The sequence below is a fragment of the Lepidochelys kempii genome, chromosome 1, assembly GCF_965140265.1.
Source record: "Lepidochelys kempii isolate rLepKem1 chromosome 1, rLepKem1.hap2, whole genome shotgun sequence".
NCBI lineage: Eukaryota > Metazoa > Chordata > Testudines > Cheloniidae > Lepidochelys > Lepidochelys kempii.
This window is the reverse complement of record NC_133256.1, coordinates 199,846,972-199,862,956: the sequence shown is the minus strand read 5'-3', so window position 1 is coordinate 199,862,956 and position 15,985 is coordinate 199,846,972. Positions and strand designations below refer to the sequence as shown.

The following is a 15,985-nucleotide window of genomic DNA, read 5'->3' as shown; positions in this document are numbered from 1 at the left end:
AATACAAATTGGCTCTGTGAGGGAAATACTAGCAATAGAGAACACCCGGATTTTAGTCAAACAGCCTTAAACCCATAGCAGATAAATGAAATCAGGGCCAAATTTGGATTTGGTGTAAGCAGGTCTCACTCCTGTATCTTTGGGAACAGGTGAGCACAGCAAAAACCGTTTTCATTGAGACATTAAAAAGTTCAGTAATAAAGACAGTAGCTGTAGTAGAAGCTTGAATTCTCATCTGAGGAAATGGTGCCATCATGTGGCCATTTTGTTTTGTTTGTTTCCAATTATGGGCGGGCACTTTTATAAACTGTTTTCTTCTATTGTTTTGGTTTTTTTTAATACGCTAGGGCGGAGGGGAGCGTAGTGTAAATCCATGTAACTAGTGAAGTCAATGAGGCTATGCTGATTTTTACGTGCTAAGGATCTGGCCTTGGAGTTTTTCATTTATCATCTGATTCCTCGCCGTTTTCTGTCCAGTTTGCCGTCAGTCTTGGAGATAAAAATCAGCAAACCCTGCAGAGGACTGAAAGAAGGGAAGTAAGTGTGTGTGTGTGTGTGTGCACGGCGCATTTATGCTGGAGGAGGTGGTGTGTGATTTAAAACCAGAAAACAGATTACATCTGTTTATCAAAAATTGAAAGGATACAAATGACTATAGGATAAATGCTTTCTGCTCTGTGCCTCCTTGTGGGTATGAAGGGCCCTAAGCATAGTAGTGCTAGTCCAGTTCCACTGTGCAAGGATGGAAGAAGGAATCAGGAAGCCTGTTTCAAGGTATACACCCCAAGGCGGAGGCAATTTTCAGTGGTAGATGGGAGGAGAGGTCACATACATTGCATGTGTTTTTAAAGCATTCCCCTGAATTTCAAGGAACTATAAAGGTGCAGGGTGCTGTTTACAGGCAGGATGCTGTGCTGGATGGACCTATCATCTCTTCTACTCTCCCTATGATCCAAGAGTACATGTCTGAAGAGAAAATGTGAGCGCTAAATCTTATTTCTTGTAACAGGAATAAATCTTTTAACTTAAAAATAGTTGGGCATGTCATTGGCACTTAGAAACCTATGGTCACCAAGATACTGTGAAAGGAAACTGCCATTTATAACCAGTGCATTGCAATTATAAGTAGGCTGCAGAGTGTCAAGAGACATGGGTGGGGATGAAGGCATTGAAGAAGTGTAGGAAGAAAACTCAGCGTCTTCAAGCCTGGAGAACAAAACTCTAAAGGAATCAGAGGAGCTAATACCTGGCCTGTCTCTGGTGCCTTTCATCCAAGGAATTCCAAACAATTTGTAATGGTCATTTAAGGCTCACATCCCTTCTGTAGGTTAGTGCCAGTAGTATTATCCCCATCTTAGGGATGAGGAAACTGAGGCACAAGAGAGTGAAAGACACGCACCACATCATTTCACAAAGCTGGAGTAAACAAGCAGAGGGCAAGCAGAATCCTCCTCCCATCCTGCAGGCAGAGCATGGGGTAGAACCATGGTGGCTGCTCCTCCAGCCCATGGGGCAATGGAGAGGCTGCCATCCCCAGCATGGGAGTTTGTGCTTGCTGGAGGTAGGACATTCAAATCCTGGGCACCGCACAGTTTTATTTGAGGAAGATCCTGTATTTAGTCTTTGTTTAGATGCCAAATGGATTCGTCATAATTGGGCAGACGAGCAGGGAATTGTGCAGGACAGTTTGCGCAGGAAAGGAGAAGAATCTGTGCTGCATAAAATAAAAGTAAAAATCTTTTCAACTAAGATTTCAAGGCAAAGATAGGAAATCAATGGGAAGTGCAAATTCTTGCTCATTTGCCAGACACCTGGAGAGCTTCCACGTTTTTTATTCCATGTTGGGGCAAGGGCTGTTTTCTTTCTTTCAGATGGATTTAGTTATTGGGCTAGAAAATCCAAAGATGTTTGGTGGATTTTAGCAGACAGTCCTTTCTTACACAGAGTACATTACTGACATGTTAATTGTTGTTATACTAGTAAAAATACAGTACTTCCTGTTAGATGTAGACTGCTACATATTTTGATTCTAGCAACAATCTGGTAGGGTTAAAGGCAACTTGTGTAGTGTCATCTGGTGTTTGTTTTAGACAGATACTATACAAAGAGATACTGATTTTCAAGATGTTCAAGCAGATGATAAGGCAAAAACTCCAGTAAACCTTTAAAGCAACAGAAAGCCGGGGTGTTCCTGGTCAGCTCTCACGCAGAGTTGGCAAATGTTCCTCCATCCTCCCACAGCTCCCTACCAGCATTTCCCCTTAAAGTCCCCTTTTGAGGAGGCCACACGGTCATAAGGACCACCCTGAGCAGGACAGGATAGACTTTCAAGCATTTTGATTTGAAAGCAGATCATTCCCGTGAGCAACAGAAAGTTCTCCCACTCGGCTTGGCTTCAGGAGGTAGGATCCTGCTAGAGGCCAGGTATATAAAAGCACTGAACTGCATTACTCCGGTTGTATTTTGGTGTAATTCCATTGAAATCAATGGAAGGTAAAACAGTGGCGAATCAGGCCCCCAAGCTGTTAAATGAAAAGAAAAAATAGTGTAGTGGTTAGGGTGTTAGCTGAGGACTTGGAGACCTGGGTTCAGTTCCCTTTTCTCTTTGACCTATTCTTTATCATGTGGACTTGTGTTATATTCTCAGTCAGAATCAAGGGGTTGACTACAAACCTTTTGGTGAAATTTTATGAAAATATATTAGCATTCCATTCTAGGTCCTTTCCAGTTCAGGAAATTCAAAATATTTAGGAAATTGACTTGTTCCTCCTCAAAACATAGGACTACCAACATGTTCATGTGTTTTGATGTGAATGCTGAACTTCAGCTGAACCAAATGTCAAATTTATGCAAATCTTCAAGTTTTGACTCCAAAATAAAGTTCCTTTTCACTCAGAAGTGGGTTTGCTTTTTAATGAAAACCTGTAAAATTTCCAATTTGGAGGGGGGTGGGGGCAACATTGGACAATTTCTTTAATATAAAATGAAAAAATCTTCAGATCTGGAGGATTTCTGTTGCTATTTCGCGGAGTCTTAGTGAGAATGTGGTTCCCATCTCAGAAGGTTAATTTGGGGAATCATTCACTAAGTCTCCAGTGTATTTCAGTCTAGATTTTAGAACATCAGGACTGCAGGTTTAATATGCCACTGTCTTCTAAATGAGAGCAGGAGTGCTGAAATGAATCAAGCAAAGCCTCCTAAGTGGTACTCAACCTGCTGCACCTCTGTCTGCTCTAAATGCAACACTGAAGAAGCACAGTGATGACTTGTTGAATCGGCAAAGAGAAGATGCTTGAAGTAACCACAGCAGAAATAGCAGATACACAGGCACCCCTTTGTAAATCAGAGTTCAGGATGATTGGCCGCCCACAATTGTTTTGAAGAGTCAGAAGATTGTGTAGCTCCAGCATTTGTGGAGCAGTTTTGTAGAACCAGAAATTGCAGGTTTCCAACAATGCTTGTAGGGAAGCAGAGGGTTGCAACAATAGTGGGCTAAGAGGAGCAGATGGTTCTGCTGGGACCCAGCTGAGCTGAAGTAGCAGAATAAGGTTATATTACTTTGCTCTGATGGGGCATATAGGAGCTAGTCTCTGGGCCACTGACGCACAGTGAGTAAGTGGCAGGACCAAGAAGAGAACCCAGGATTCCAAACTCCTAGGTTCCTGGATTATACACCCCTCTGAGTAGGAAGTGGCATTTTGATGATGGATGGGCACTGATGGGGAGTATGAGAGTTAAATATGCTTTTTCAAAGAAATTAGCAGAAAAAACAGGTTTATCCAGTGTGACATTTCAGGAGAAGCACTGACATGCATTGTGACAGGCATATCAGAATGTATCCCAAGGGTAAAGTAGCGGGAGTAGGAAACTCCTCTTGGGATCCTATCATGACTTCAGTGGGAGTTCAGGATACTCCGCACCATTCAGGAGGTGCTCAGCACCTCTCAGGATCAGGCATTTGGTATGCAGGCGAAAAAGCTCACAGCCAGTGTTTTCAGAAAAGAGAGGAATCCAAGTCAAAAGTCCAGGGCTAGATTCTATGCTACATCTACTGAGTGATACAGCAAAGAAGACACAGCCCAGGGAGATGGGGGACTTTATGTCACCTTTGCACCCTCCAGGTTCTGGATTTATATTAGCCCTATATTCCTACTGAATAGGGGTAATTCTTCTCCAGCCCCTTGTAGCTCTTGCACACAGCATTGACCCTCCAGATCTTGATTTAGAGCAACTCCAACTGAAGGGTATTTGGAGCCAGAAAGCAAAGCCCATTTACAAAATTTGAATCTAAGCCCAAAATCAGATTTCAGACTCTACCAAAGTTTGAGCGTGTTTGGATGCAGGGTTTGGGGTTTGGCCCATCTATTTTTCAGAAGTATAAGGTTATTCGTGATGATCGACTAGGTCTAGTTAATACTGTATAAATATCAGTCTGACAGATTTCCAAACAATTCTCCATTGCTACTGGGGAAAACCTAGGCAAAGCCTGACTCCAGCAGAGAAAACTCTTCTGGGATATAGGCTCATCTTTCTTTTTGCCCTTCAGGTGAGAAAGTGAAGCAGGGCCCTTCTGCTCTGCTCTGCTGGTTATCCCCATTAAAGATCCCCTTGTATGTTTCAAAAAAGAATAAGGGACAATGCTGGTGTCCTGCCCACCATTCCCTTTCTGAGTCAAAGAGGTTTAAAGTACAAGACTGTCTGTAGAGATACTGCTGAGCTATAATGGCTTCCGTGGTTGCCCACTCACTGCCCCTCTAGCAATGCAATAGTCATTACATTGTAATGAACTTTGAGCTATCATGATGAACACTATAGAAAATCAAATTCTGTGATTTTTTTCAGCTGTCAGCATTGAAGAATTGAGCGTTTACTTTGCAGTTGAGGACACCTTGTCGCCACACAGTAGAAACTTACTACAGTAAACAAGCTTTAAAGTACTTAACAGTAATGGGTGGCCGTAGTGGTCTTCAGCACCACTTACATCCCCTGCTAACTAAACTGTTACTGAAGGTTCCCGGGGATCATTTTCTGCATTTATGTTAAACATACGGCCACGTTTATTGGCCAGAACTGCCAAACTTTTCACAGCTCTCTCTGCAATATTTTTGCACATCGAAATCCACATTCAAAACTGCTCCATAATTCAGCTTCTCATCACTACTATCTACATTTTCCATAGCATCTTCCAGGAGACTGCTGCCTGCTGTTTCCTTCTGCCATCCTTTTCCCATATAGTACTTTGCATCAATGACTCTTTCTCATTTTTATTCTAATGTTAAAACCCTACTTCTTTTTGGACACCTGCAGCATAAAGGTCAGCGGGAAGTGCTGGATTCAGGAAAGCAGTAAACTAAACATTTGGTCATTTATTACGCAACAGAAGTCTTTCCCCTTTCCCATCCATGTTGTGCTCCTTCATACCAGCGGAGGATGCATTCCATGCATATTTCTGTGAATAATCTGACAGTTTAATCAATACATTTGCTTATGGGAAAAATGAGCATTTTTCAGACATGCACAGTAATACATTTCACCTTTATACCATGACAGCTTCATATCCCAATCCCAGAAGAGCTGCAAATGTGCATAATCTGTGCAAAAAAAATATTTTCTTTCTTTCTTTCTGAATGGGGCAAATGCCTATTCATTGCCTATCTAATGGCTTTTGCATTTTCACACTCTTTCTTTCCTACCCAGTTTCTGAATACCCCTCCAATCAGAAGTTTCTTTCACAGAACAGGGACAAAACCCTCCGACAGTAGCTTCTCAGAATGAGTCCGTCAAGATCTATATGTTGCTGTTCACTGAGTGAAAAGAAAGGGAGCACTTAACAAAGACTGCTTGAAATTTTACAGAAAGGTTTCCCACTGTCTTAACTCTAAAAAGAGTGGCAGGCCTGGGACTAGACCGAGACCGCAGTCTTTTCCCCTGTGCCAGGCATTCTGTGCAGTGACTGTTGTGTGTATGTGTGTGTAAGCATATTTCCATTACACTTTATTCTGATACCTTGGGCTTGCAAGAAATTGACACACTTTCTTGCTTGTCATATAGTGTTCACCCCTCTCTGTATTCTTGGTAACTAAGTAATGTCTATTTTAGATTCGCAGACTACAAAGCTCACATTTTGTGGTGGTGTCTGACTTAGGACTTTTGGTTTGGCACATTGTATAGGTAAGGGACACACACAAAGGTTGGGTCTGAATTCAGTCTTCCTTAGAGTGTGGAAGGTGCTGTTTGGACCTGGAGCTTTGATTCAGGCCAATCCCTAAAGTTAATGTGCTTGCCTGGGTGAATTGCATGTTTGTACTACTAGATTTTGTGTATTAGCATGTTTGACAATGTGGCAAATGATTTGTTTTCAAGCTTTCTGGGATTGTCTTTACCTTGGATAGGTACAGCTATATCTAGTGATGACTGGCAGACAGAGACCCAGAAAGAATTTCATCATATTCTTTCCATGCTTTTCTGCCCCCACTCTCTCCCTGTTTCTCCAACTCATCCCCAGTCTCTCTTGTTTGTCCTAATTATTCGTATTCTAGCTGAGGCTCTCATAGGTATGGGCACTTCAGCTGCAGGTCCCCTCACTCTCACACAGTGGGCCAGGGATCCTTTTGACATTTGTAATAGGTGTGTAGACTTGGAACCTGGGTGTGGTGATTGGAAGGGAGGGAGGGAGGGAGGAAGGAAGGAAGGAAGGGGATAAATGAAAGTTTTGTAGTAAGTCACTAAACAATGGATTCAAACAAAAAGTTTTGCCATGATGCTAGTAACCAAAAGCCATTACTGTCTGTCTGCTCATTGGCTTGTATATGAAATGACTCTAGTGAGGGGTCAGTCCAGTTCCTAGAGGACAGAGGCTAGATTCACAGAGGGATTTAGGCACTTCACAGCCACTTTAGGTGCCTAAATCCAAAATTTAGAGGCTCAAAAGCCCCCTCTCAGCAGCCAGCTAACCCAGTAGGCACTTAAATGCCACAGGTACCTAAATGTCTGCCAGTAGGCGTGCACCCAGGTGCCTAAATCCTGATGCCCGGAGCCTAGCACATGTCTAAGCCCCAGTGGGATTCTCAAACTAAGCATTCCCCCACCTATCTTACCTGTGGGGCCTGTTCCAATAGGTGTGCTACTGGATTGGGCCCAGTACAAAACGAAGTGGGGGTGTTACCTGTTCACCACAAGAAGTGGGAAACCCAGGTTCAAATCCCCTCTCTGCCTGTTGTGGAGCAGGCATTTTTAAGTGTTTATACAAAATGAAAAAACTTCAACCAGGGAGATTGAGAGAGTTCCCCTCCTCCCCCCACCCCCAAAAAAATCATAGAGCCCAGTGATTAGATCACTCTCCTGGGAGGTGGGAGACCTGGGTTCAAGTCCCTGCTCATCTCAGGCAAAGTGGGGGTTGAACCTGAGTGTCCCATAGCATGGGTGAGTGCTCTAACCACTGGGCTCTAGGTTAAAAGGGAGAGGGCACCAACACCACTTTCCTCAGGATCAGAATTAGGCACCGAAGTTTCTTTGAGGAGTGGGGCTTAGCCTGCATGCCTCTCTTCAGTATTTCCTGTTGGCCAGCTGAGGCAGTTCCCCACTCAGTTTGCTGGCTTCAGTGAATCCCAGCTTTCGGAGCCAACTGTTCCTTATGCATTCTATAGGGAGCCTGAGCTCCTAACTCAGGGGTGTGGATTCCATTAGGCGACAGGGCACCGCAATGCTAAGTCGAAGTTCCTTTTGTGGATCTAGCCCCTGCTGTCCACATCACATCAAAAATCCCCTCACAATCAGTACATGGTTGTACTGGTCCCTGGTTGACCATTTCAGCAGAGAATCATAGGAATAAAGTCATCAAGTCCAGCTCTCTGTGCTGAGGCAGTACCAAGTAAACCTAAACCATCCCTAACAGATATTTGTCCAACCTGTTCTTAAAAACCTCCAGTGATGGGGTTTCCACAACCTCCTCTGAAGCCTATTCCACAGTTTAACTACCCTTATAGTCAAAAAGTTTTTTCTAATGTGTAACCTAAATCTCCCTGGCTGCAGGCTAAGCCCATTACTTCTTGTCCTACCTTCTATGGACATGGCAAGCAATTGATCCCTGTCCTCTTTGTAGCAGCCCTTAACATATTTGAAGACTGTTACCAGGTTCACCCCTCCGTCTTCTTTTCTCAAGAATAAACATACACAGTTTGTTTAACCTTTCCTCAAAGGTCAGGTTTTCTAAACCTTTTATCATTTTTGTTGCTCTCTGGACTCTCTCCAATTCATCCACACTTTCCTAAAGTGTGGCTCCCAGAACTGGACACAGTACTCCAATTGAGGCCTCACCAGTGCTGAGTAGAGCCTGGCAGTTACATCCTGGGTCTCCCATTTGACCCTCCTGTTAATACACCCCAGAATGATATTAGCCTTTTTCGCAATCATATTCAAGTTGTGATCTACTATAACCCCCCCAGATCTTATTCAGCTGTACTACCACCTCCCCAGTTATTCCCCATTTTGTAGTTTCGCATTTGATTTTTCCTTCCTGAGTAAAATACTCTGTACTTACCTTTATTGAATTTCATCTTTTTGATTTCAGACGAATTCCCCAATTTGTCAAGGGGGTTTTGAATTTTAATCCTGTCCTCCGAAGTGCTTGCAACATCTCCCAGATTGGCGTCCTCTGCAAATTTTATAAGCACACTCTTCACTCCATTATCGAAGGCATTAATGAAAAAATTGAATAGTACCGGACCCAGGACCAACCCTGTGTGACCCTACTAGATATGCCCTTTCAGTTTGACAGCGAACCACTTTTTGAGCACTGTCTTTCAACCAGTTGTGCACCCACTTTACAGTAATTTCATTTAGACCCCATTTCCCTAGTATGCTTATGAGAAAGTCATATGGGACTATGTCAAAATCAAGATATATCGCTTCTACTGCTTCCCCCTAACCACTAGGCCAGTAACCCTGTCAAAGAAGGAAATTAGGTTAGTTTGGTTTGATTTGTTCTTGACAAATCCATGCTGGCTCTTTCTTATAACCTTATTATCCTCTTGGTGCTTACAGATTGATGGTTTAATAATTCGTCTGAATATCTTTCTAGGTATTAAAGTTAGGATGATGGGTCTGTAATTCCCCAGGTCCTCTTTGTTCCCCTTTTTAAAGATAGGTACTATGTTTGCCGTTCTCCAAGATAATTGCTAATGGTTCTGAGATTGCTTCAGCTAGTTCCTTAAGTACCCAAGGATGAATTGCAACAAGCCCTGCTGACTTTAATACATCTAATTTATCTAAATATTCTTTAACATTTTCTTTTCCTGTTTTGTCTTGTGTTCCTTCCCCCTTGTTGTTTGTTTTGAGTATCTGATCACCATTAACCTTTTTAGTGAAGAATGAAATAAAATAGGCATTAAACACCTCAGCTTTCTTGATGTCTTCAGCTAACTCTCATTCCCCACTAAGTAGAGGACCTTTTTGTCTTTCTCTTGCTCCCTATGTATTTTTAAAACCTCTTCTTATTGCCTTTATGTCCCTGGCTAAGCATAATTCATTTTGTGCCCTCACCTTTCTGGTTTTGTCCGTACATGCTTGTGCTATTCTTCTGTATTCCTCCTTTGCAATTTGCTCAAGTTTCCAGTTTTTGTAGGATTCCTTTTTAATTTTCAGGTCATTAAAGGGCTTGTGATGGAGCCATACTGGCCTCTTACAGTTCTTCCTATCTTTCTTTTGCATTTGGGATAGTTTGCAGTTGTGCCTTTAGGCCAGATCTCCTGAACTTCTTTTTTCCCTTAGGTTTTCTTCCCATGGGAGCTTACCTGCCAGTTCTCCAAGTTTGTTGAAATCTGCTGTTTTAAAGTCCTTACTTTGTCCTTACTCTTCTTTTCTCATGACTTTCTTTCCTTAGAATCATGAAATCCATCATTTCATAATCACATCACCCAGACCTTCAGATTCGCTATCAATTCCTCCCTGTAGGCAGAATCAAGTTTAAAATGGCTGCCTCTCTGTTTACTTCCTCCTCTTTCTGAAACAAAAAGTTGTTCCCAATGCATTCCAAGAACCTATGGGAAATGTTGTGTTTTGCTGTATTACATTTCAAACAGATGTCTGGGTCGTTAATGTCCCACATTACAACCAGGTCTTGTGTTTTGTGTATTTGTATTGCTTGTTCTCAAAATGCCTCATCCACCTCCTCTTTCTGATTTGGTCGTCTGTAGTTGACCTCTACCATGAATCATGCTTATTTTTTATCCATTTTATCTTTACTCAGAAACGTTCATCTAGTCTACTTCTGACCTCCTTCTGGATCTCAGAACAAGTGTATTTATTTTTGATGTGTAATGCAACACCTTCTGCCTTTTTATCCTGCCTATCCTTCCTGAACAAGCTATACCCTTGTAATCCAAGGACTGAATGGAGCATAGATACAGAATTCCCCTTTCTCTTCAGGTTAGGGCATGGGAATGCTAGAGGGATGTATGAACAAAGCTTCCCTGATGCTGCTCAAGTTGTTCATCTGTCCTGTGAATAAACAGCAAACTTCAGTCTCCAAGGGTTGTCAGTCCAGCAACTTTCACCAGCGTTAAATTACTTTGAAATAAATAAAGTTGAACTGAAGTATCTTCTACTATGAATGTGTGTGCAAAAGTCCAACTTCCAAACTAATGTGGGCTGCACTGGTGCATCAAAAAAAGGGACTCACAGCACCTCTGAAAATCAAACCATACGTTTATAGAATCAGCCAGGTGCTTCTGGGGTATTCCCTCCAGTGTTTTTTGGATGTGAGAGGCTAAGCAAGGCTGTTGTATGTCTTGCTATTATTTAATATATCTTTTTTATAAAATGGAACAAAATTACAGGGAGAATTGGTTTTAAAGATCGGTTTGAATTAAAAGGATACCTCATGATCAAAGCAGATTGTGATAGGTATGTTTTGACCAAGCAGAACTTGTGAAAAAGAGAATGTCTTGTGTATCCGCTCAATTAGACATCCTCATGCCCTTGTCCAGGAATGGCCTTGAAGAAAGGAGGTGTCATCCCTTAAACAATCAGCCACAGCACACTCCCGCTTCTGCAGGGGCCCTACCCCTATAATGCCTCCAAGTTCTCTGTCTTTCGGAGAGAGATTCCTTGTGTTTTATCTTGAGTTCATCTTGAATTCTCATGTGATCTGACACATAAGGATGTGTCCATGGCTGGCCAGGAGGACTCTGGGAGGTGGTTGACTTGGTGTAGGAGGAGGAAAAGACCCATTCACATTACTTGGTGTGATACCTGCAATATCTATGAGTGAATGCCTATGAGGTACCTGCAGTATCTTTCCAGTGCCCTTGTCAGTCGGGGATAAAGCTCACATGTCCTGGCAAAGCTTGTGAACAAAACAGATATAATTCACAGTCTCCATGATTCCATTAGTGATTTCCCAAGCATTGCTGCCATATGAGCATCTCCCGGGAGAGCAGTTTCATATGGAAATTAGTGTAATCCCTAATACTGGCCTGTTTCCTTCTGTAAGCATCAGGCTCCTTTAGGCAGCTTGTCCCCATCAGAATTTCCAGTTCCTGACATTTTTGGTCCCCTTTTATCATCAGAGAATTTAAATAACCACCTGTGTCCAATATGGTTTCTCTTTGAAGCACCAGAAGAGAGGGTGCTTGAGATAGCAGGAATGGGTAAATGAGGAGGAAAGGGCGTGAGTGAGAGGAGGCTGCATTGTTCAGCAAATTGCAGTTGGTAGCATTTTGCTGCCTGTCTCTAAGATGAGAATAATAACAATGGCCAAATGTTCTTTATGTTGGACTTAGAAGAACACTGGCAAGTTAAAAATCATATATTCAAAAAATTAAACATTCTTACATTTGTTATTAATATCACCTTAGATGCTGTTTCTTTGCTTTACATTTTTTCTTAAACAATAAAAATAAGCTAGTTTGATTTACTGATTTTATAGAGTCAGTTCCACTTTCAGTGTCTCATGCACTTGTGCATGACTGCAGTGAGTGTGGGTTGCAGACATGGGATGGGAAAATTTCTGATGGAATGTTCACTAACATGCTAACAGTGACATTTGCATTGGTCTTGGATCTTAGCACTCAGATACTGTGTGAGGGTTCATTAATAAGGCTATTATTTATTTAGCCTTCAGAGTGTGGTAAGTTTTTTGCAGGCACATATGAAGGCACATCTGCCTCCAAATTCTTGTTATCTAAACCAGTGGCTCTCAACCTTTCCAGACTGCTGTACCCTGTTCAGGTGTCTGATTTGTCTTGCGTACCCCCAAGTTCCACCTCACTTAAAAAGGACTTGCTTACAAAATCAGACCTAAAAAGACAAAAGTGTTACAGCACACTGTCACTGACAAATTGCTTATTTCCTCATTTTTACCATATAATTATAAATCAATTGGAATATAAATATTGTACTTACATTTCAGTGTATAGTATATAGAGCAGTATAAACAAGTCATGGCCTGTATGAAATTTTAGTTTGTACTGACTTAACTAGTGCTTTTTACATAGCCTGTTGTAAAACTCGGCAAATATCTAGATGGGTTGATGTACCCCCTGGAAGACCTCTGCATACCCCCAAGTGTATACGTACCCCCTAGTTGAGAACCACTGATTTAAACGGACAAGAGAGGGGAGAGAGAATCAATATTAAATCAAAATAATTTTTGGGAGAGAGAGAAGTGGACTGAGAGATTAAAAAGATAGTTATTTTTTAGCCAACTGTAAAAGCAGTGAGAGGTAAATAAGAGAAGTTCTCCTTAGAACAGGCATTTTGGCCAGGTTCCTTTTACTTCCCACTTCTGGTCAGGCAATAAATACCCTCAGACAGCTTTTATCTTGGTATTACAGCACTTCTAATCCCAGCTGGTGTAGTGTCAAAACCCCCACGGTGGAGTGAAAACAGGGGAGAAAGTTAATGGATCTCCTTTGATTCTTGACCGAGGGTTAGTTCACTTTCGAGTAATGAATGACCTAAACCAAGCCCCCAGACACACAAACAGTTGGAATTTTGGAAAGGTTTCAAATCCAAACCATGGTCCAGATTTGGATTTCGCAAATGGCTGCCATTTTTATTAAGGGCTGAACTACAATACCCAGGATCAAACTATGCCCTAACTTTTGGGATTTCAAAATCCAGATCTAGATAGAGGGCCAGAAATTTTTAAACTATGGCCTCATCATATTACCAGTGTGATGTGAAGATCATTACTGTAAGTGAGAATCTGACCCTTAGTGTCTTGTCTAGTTTTTCTTGAAGAGTCAAGGCACTCATCCATCCCATAGAGATCCTGATAAATCTTTTCCCTGGGGAGTTGATTGTCTCCACGCATAGAGGTGATGCCTTGTGCTCAGTGCCCCTTTATGGTACCTCTAAGATGTTCCCTGTGCCGTATATCCAGTGGGTAGGTGTTTTAGCCAGCTGTGGACATGCAGAGGACAAGCCCTGATCTGTCCCTCTGTTTTGTCTCATCCTTTGCTACAGGTAACATCAGTTGCAAGGGGATGACAGAGCGCATTCACAGCATCAACCTTCACAACTTCAGCAATTCTGTGCTCGAGACCCTCAACGAGCAGCGCAACCGTGGCCACTTCTGTGACGTGACGGTCCGCATCCACGGGAGCATGCTACGCGCCCACCGCTGCGTGCTGGCGGCTGGCAGCCCCTTCTTCCAGGACAAGCTGCTGCTGGGGTACAGTGACATCGAGATCCCCTCAGTGGTGTCAGTCCAGTCCGTGCAAAAGCTCATTGACTTCATGTACAGTGGGGTGCTGCGGGTCTCACAGTCAGAGGCCCTGCAGATCCTCACAGCTGCCAGCATCCTGCAGATCAAGACTGTGATTGACGAATGCACAAGGATCGTCTCGCAGAATGTGGGGGAGGTCTACCCAGTGATTCAGGACTCTGGGCAGGAGACGCCCAGGGGGACCCCCGAATCGGGCACCTCAGGGCAGAGCAGTGACACGGAGTCTGGCTACCTGCAGAGCCACTCGCAGCACAGCGTGGACAGAATCTACTCAGCTCTCTATGCCTGTTCCATGCAGAATGGCAGTGGGGAGCGCTCCTTCTACAGTGGAGCAGTGGTCAGCCATCATGAAACGGCCCTGGGGCTCCCCAGAGACCATCACATGGAAGACCCCAGCTGGATTACACGGATCCACGAGCGCTCACAGCAGATGGAGCGGTACCTCTCCACCACTCCAGAGACCACACACTGCCGCAAGCAACCACGTCCGGTCCGGATCCAGACCTTGGTGGGCAACATCCACATCAAACAGGAGATGGAGGATGACTATGACTACTATGGCCAGCAGAGGGTGCAGATCCTGGAGCGTAATGAGTCTGAGGAATGCACTGAGGACACTGACCAAGCCGAAGGCACTGAGAGTGAGCCCAAGGGGGAGAGTTTTGACTCTGGAGTCAGTTCCTCCATTGGGACTGAGCCTGATTCCATGGAGCAGCAGTTCATGGCTAACCTGGGCCGAGAGGGTCAGCAGGAACCATCCCAAGCAGAGCAAAATGAAGTCCCTGCTGAAGGCACACAGACCCATCCGCAGCACCTCGATGCCAACACTTCCTCGCCGGACAGAAGCAATGACATTGAAATGGACAGCAAAGTGCTCACTGTCAGTAACAACAGCGAAAAGGGGGCCTTGCAGCCTTCTGTCAACACAACAGTTGCTCAACCATTGCCAAGCACCCAGCTCTACTTACGCCAGACAGAAACCCTCACCAGCAATCTGAGGATGCCGCTGACCCTGACCAGCAACACACAGGTCATTGGCACAGCTGGCAACACCTACCTGCCCGCCCTCTTTACCACACAATCTGCTGGCAGTGGACCTAAACCTTTCCTTTTCAGCCTGCCCCAGCCCTTAGCTGGCCAACAGACACAGTTTGTGACAGTGACCCAGCCTGGCCTATCAACCTTTACTGCCCAGCTGCCAGCCCCACAGCCCTTGGCCCCATCTGCGGGCCACAGCACAGCAGGTGGACAGGGTGAAAAAAAGCCTTACGAGTGCACTCTCTGCAACAAGACTTTCACCGCCAAACAGAACTACGTCAAGCACATGTTTGTACACACAGGTGAGTGCATGGCCATTTGGCTTATATGTGAGCCCAGGGACAGGCCTTTACAAATATGCAGTTGATTTTGACATGTATTCCATTTCCCAGCATGCCAGTGCCTAATGCAGACGTGAGACAGCCTTCAGATCCTTACAGGGTTCCAGTTATCTCTGGGCACTGTTACTGCCGTGATGAGAATATAACTAGTGTTTGCCACAATATGGGAAGGGAGAACACTGGGTGCCTGATCCATCAGCCTTTACTCAGATGAGGAGTCCTATTGAAGTCAGTGAATGAGTAAGGGCCTCAGGACAGGCTCCTGGTTAAGCCTATAGATGGTCCCTTTAGGGAGGTAAGGGTGTCAAGGGTACAGGGAAGGAAACTCTTCCTATATCAATGAAATGTGTCTTAAGTGACTATCCAAGGAAATAATTCAGATGTGATGCCTAGCACAAGTTGATCTTTGATTAAAGGTCAGACAAAATGTTGCTGGAAACAACATGAGGAATCTTTAACAGAGAGCCATTAAAGATAGAATTTCTCTGTTGGAGGAGGGGTTATTAGTACTGGGTCATTCACTGCTATGTACGTCTGTGTGCATAGAATACCTGGTGGTGGTGTGAGGTTCGGTTGGTTGCATTACTCATGAGTGATGAAACCATGTCTGAGTTATGCAGGTCAGCCTAAATAAGTGCCAAGACAGCCTTGCAAAAATGACCTACAACAGCTTTCCTATACATTCAAAATGTATCTACATTAAAGGCTGGTGTCTTGGGACCTTCTAGGGTTAGAAGCAAAAGATTTGTGTCCCACTGGGAAACTATACTTCCCACTGGGATAAAGCTCCCTTTTTTAGCCTTATAGAGTCTTTAGATTTCAAAGCAATGACATTTCTTGTATGGAAAAGCTGTCCTTGGTTCAGGACTGAATCCTG

General features: G+C 43.6%; 1 protein-coding gene across 17 annotated transcripts in view; it reads left to right on the top strand.

Annotated features, from left to right (window-relative positions):
- The window catches only part of ZBTB20 (zinc finger and BTB domain containing 20), a 663,010-nt gene that overhangs the window by 623,348 nt on the left and 23,677 nt on the right, over window positions 1-15,985 (top strand). For all 17 annotated transcript variants that reach the window (XM_073308827.1, XM_073308823.1, XM_073308794.1 and 14 more), the window contains one exon: window positions 13,468-15,069. In XM_073308827.1, coding sequence (XP_073164928.1) covers window positions 13,468-15,069 — 1,602 coding nt within the window. The remainder of the gene's footprint in view (window positions 1-13,467; window positions 15,070-15,985) is intronic.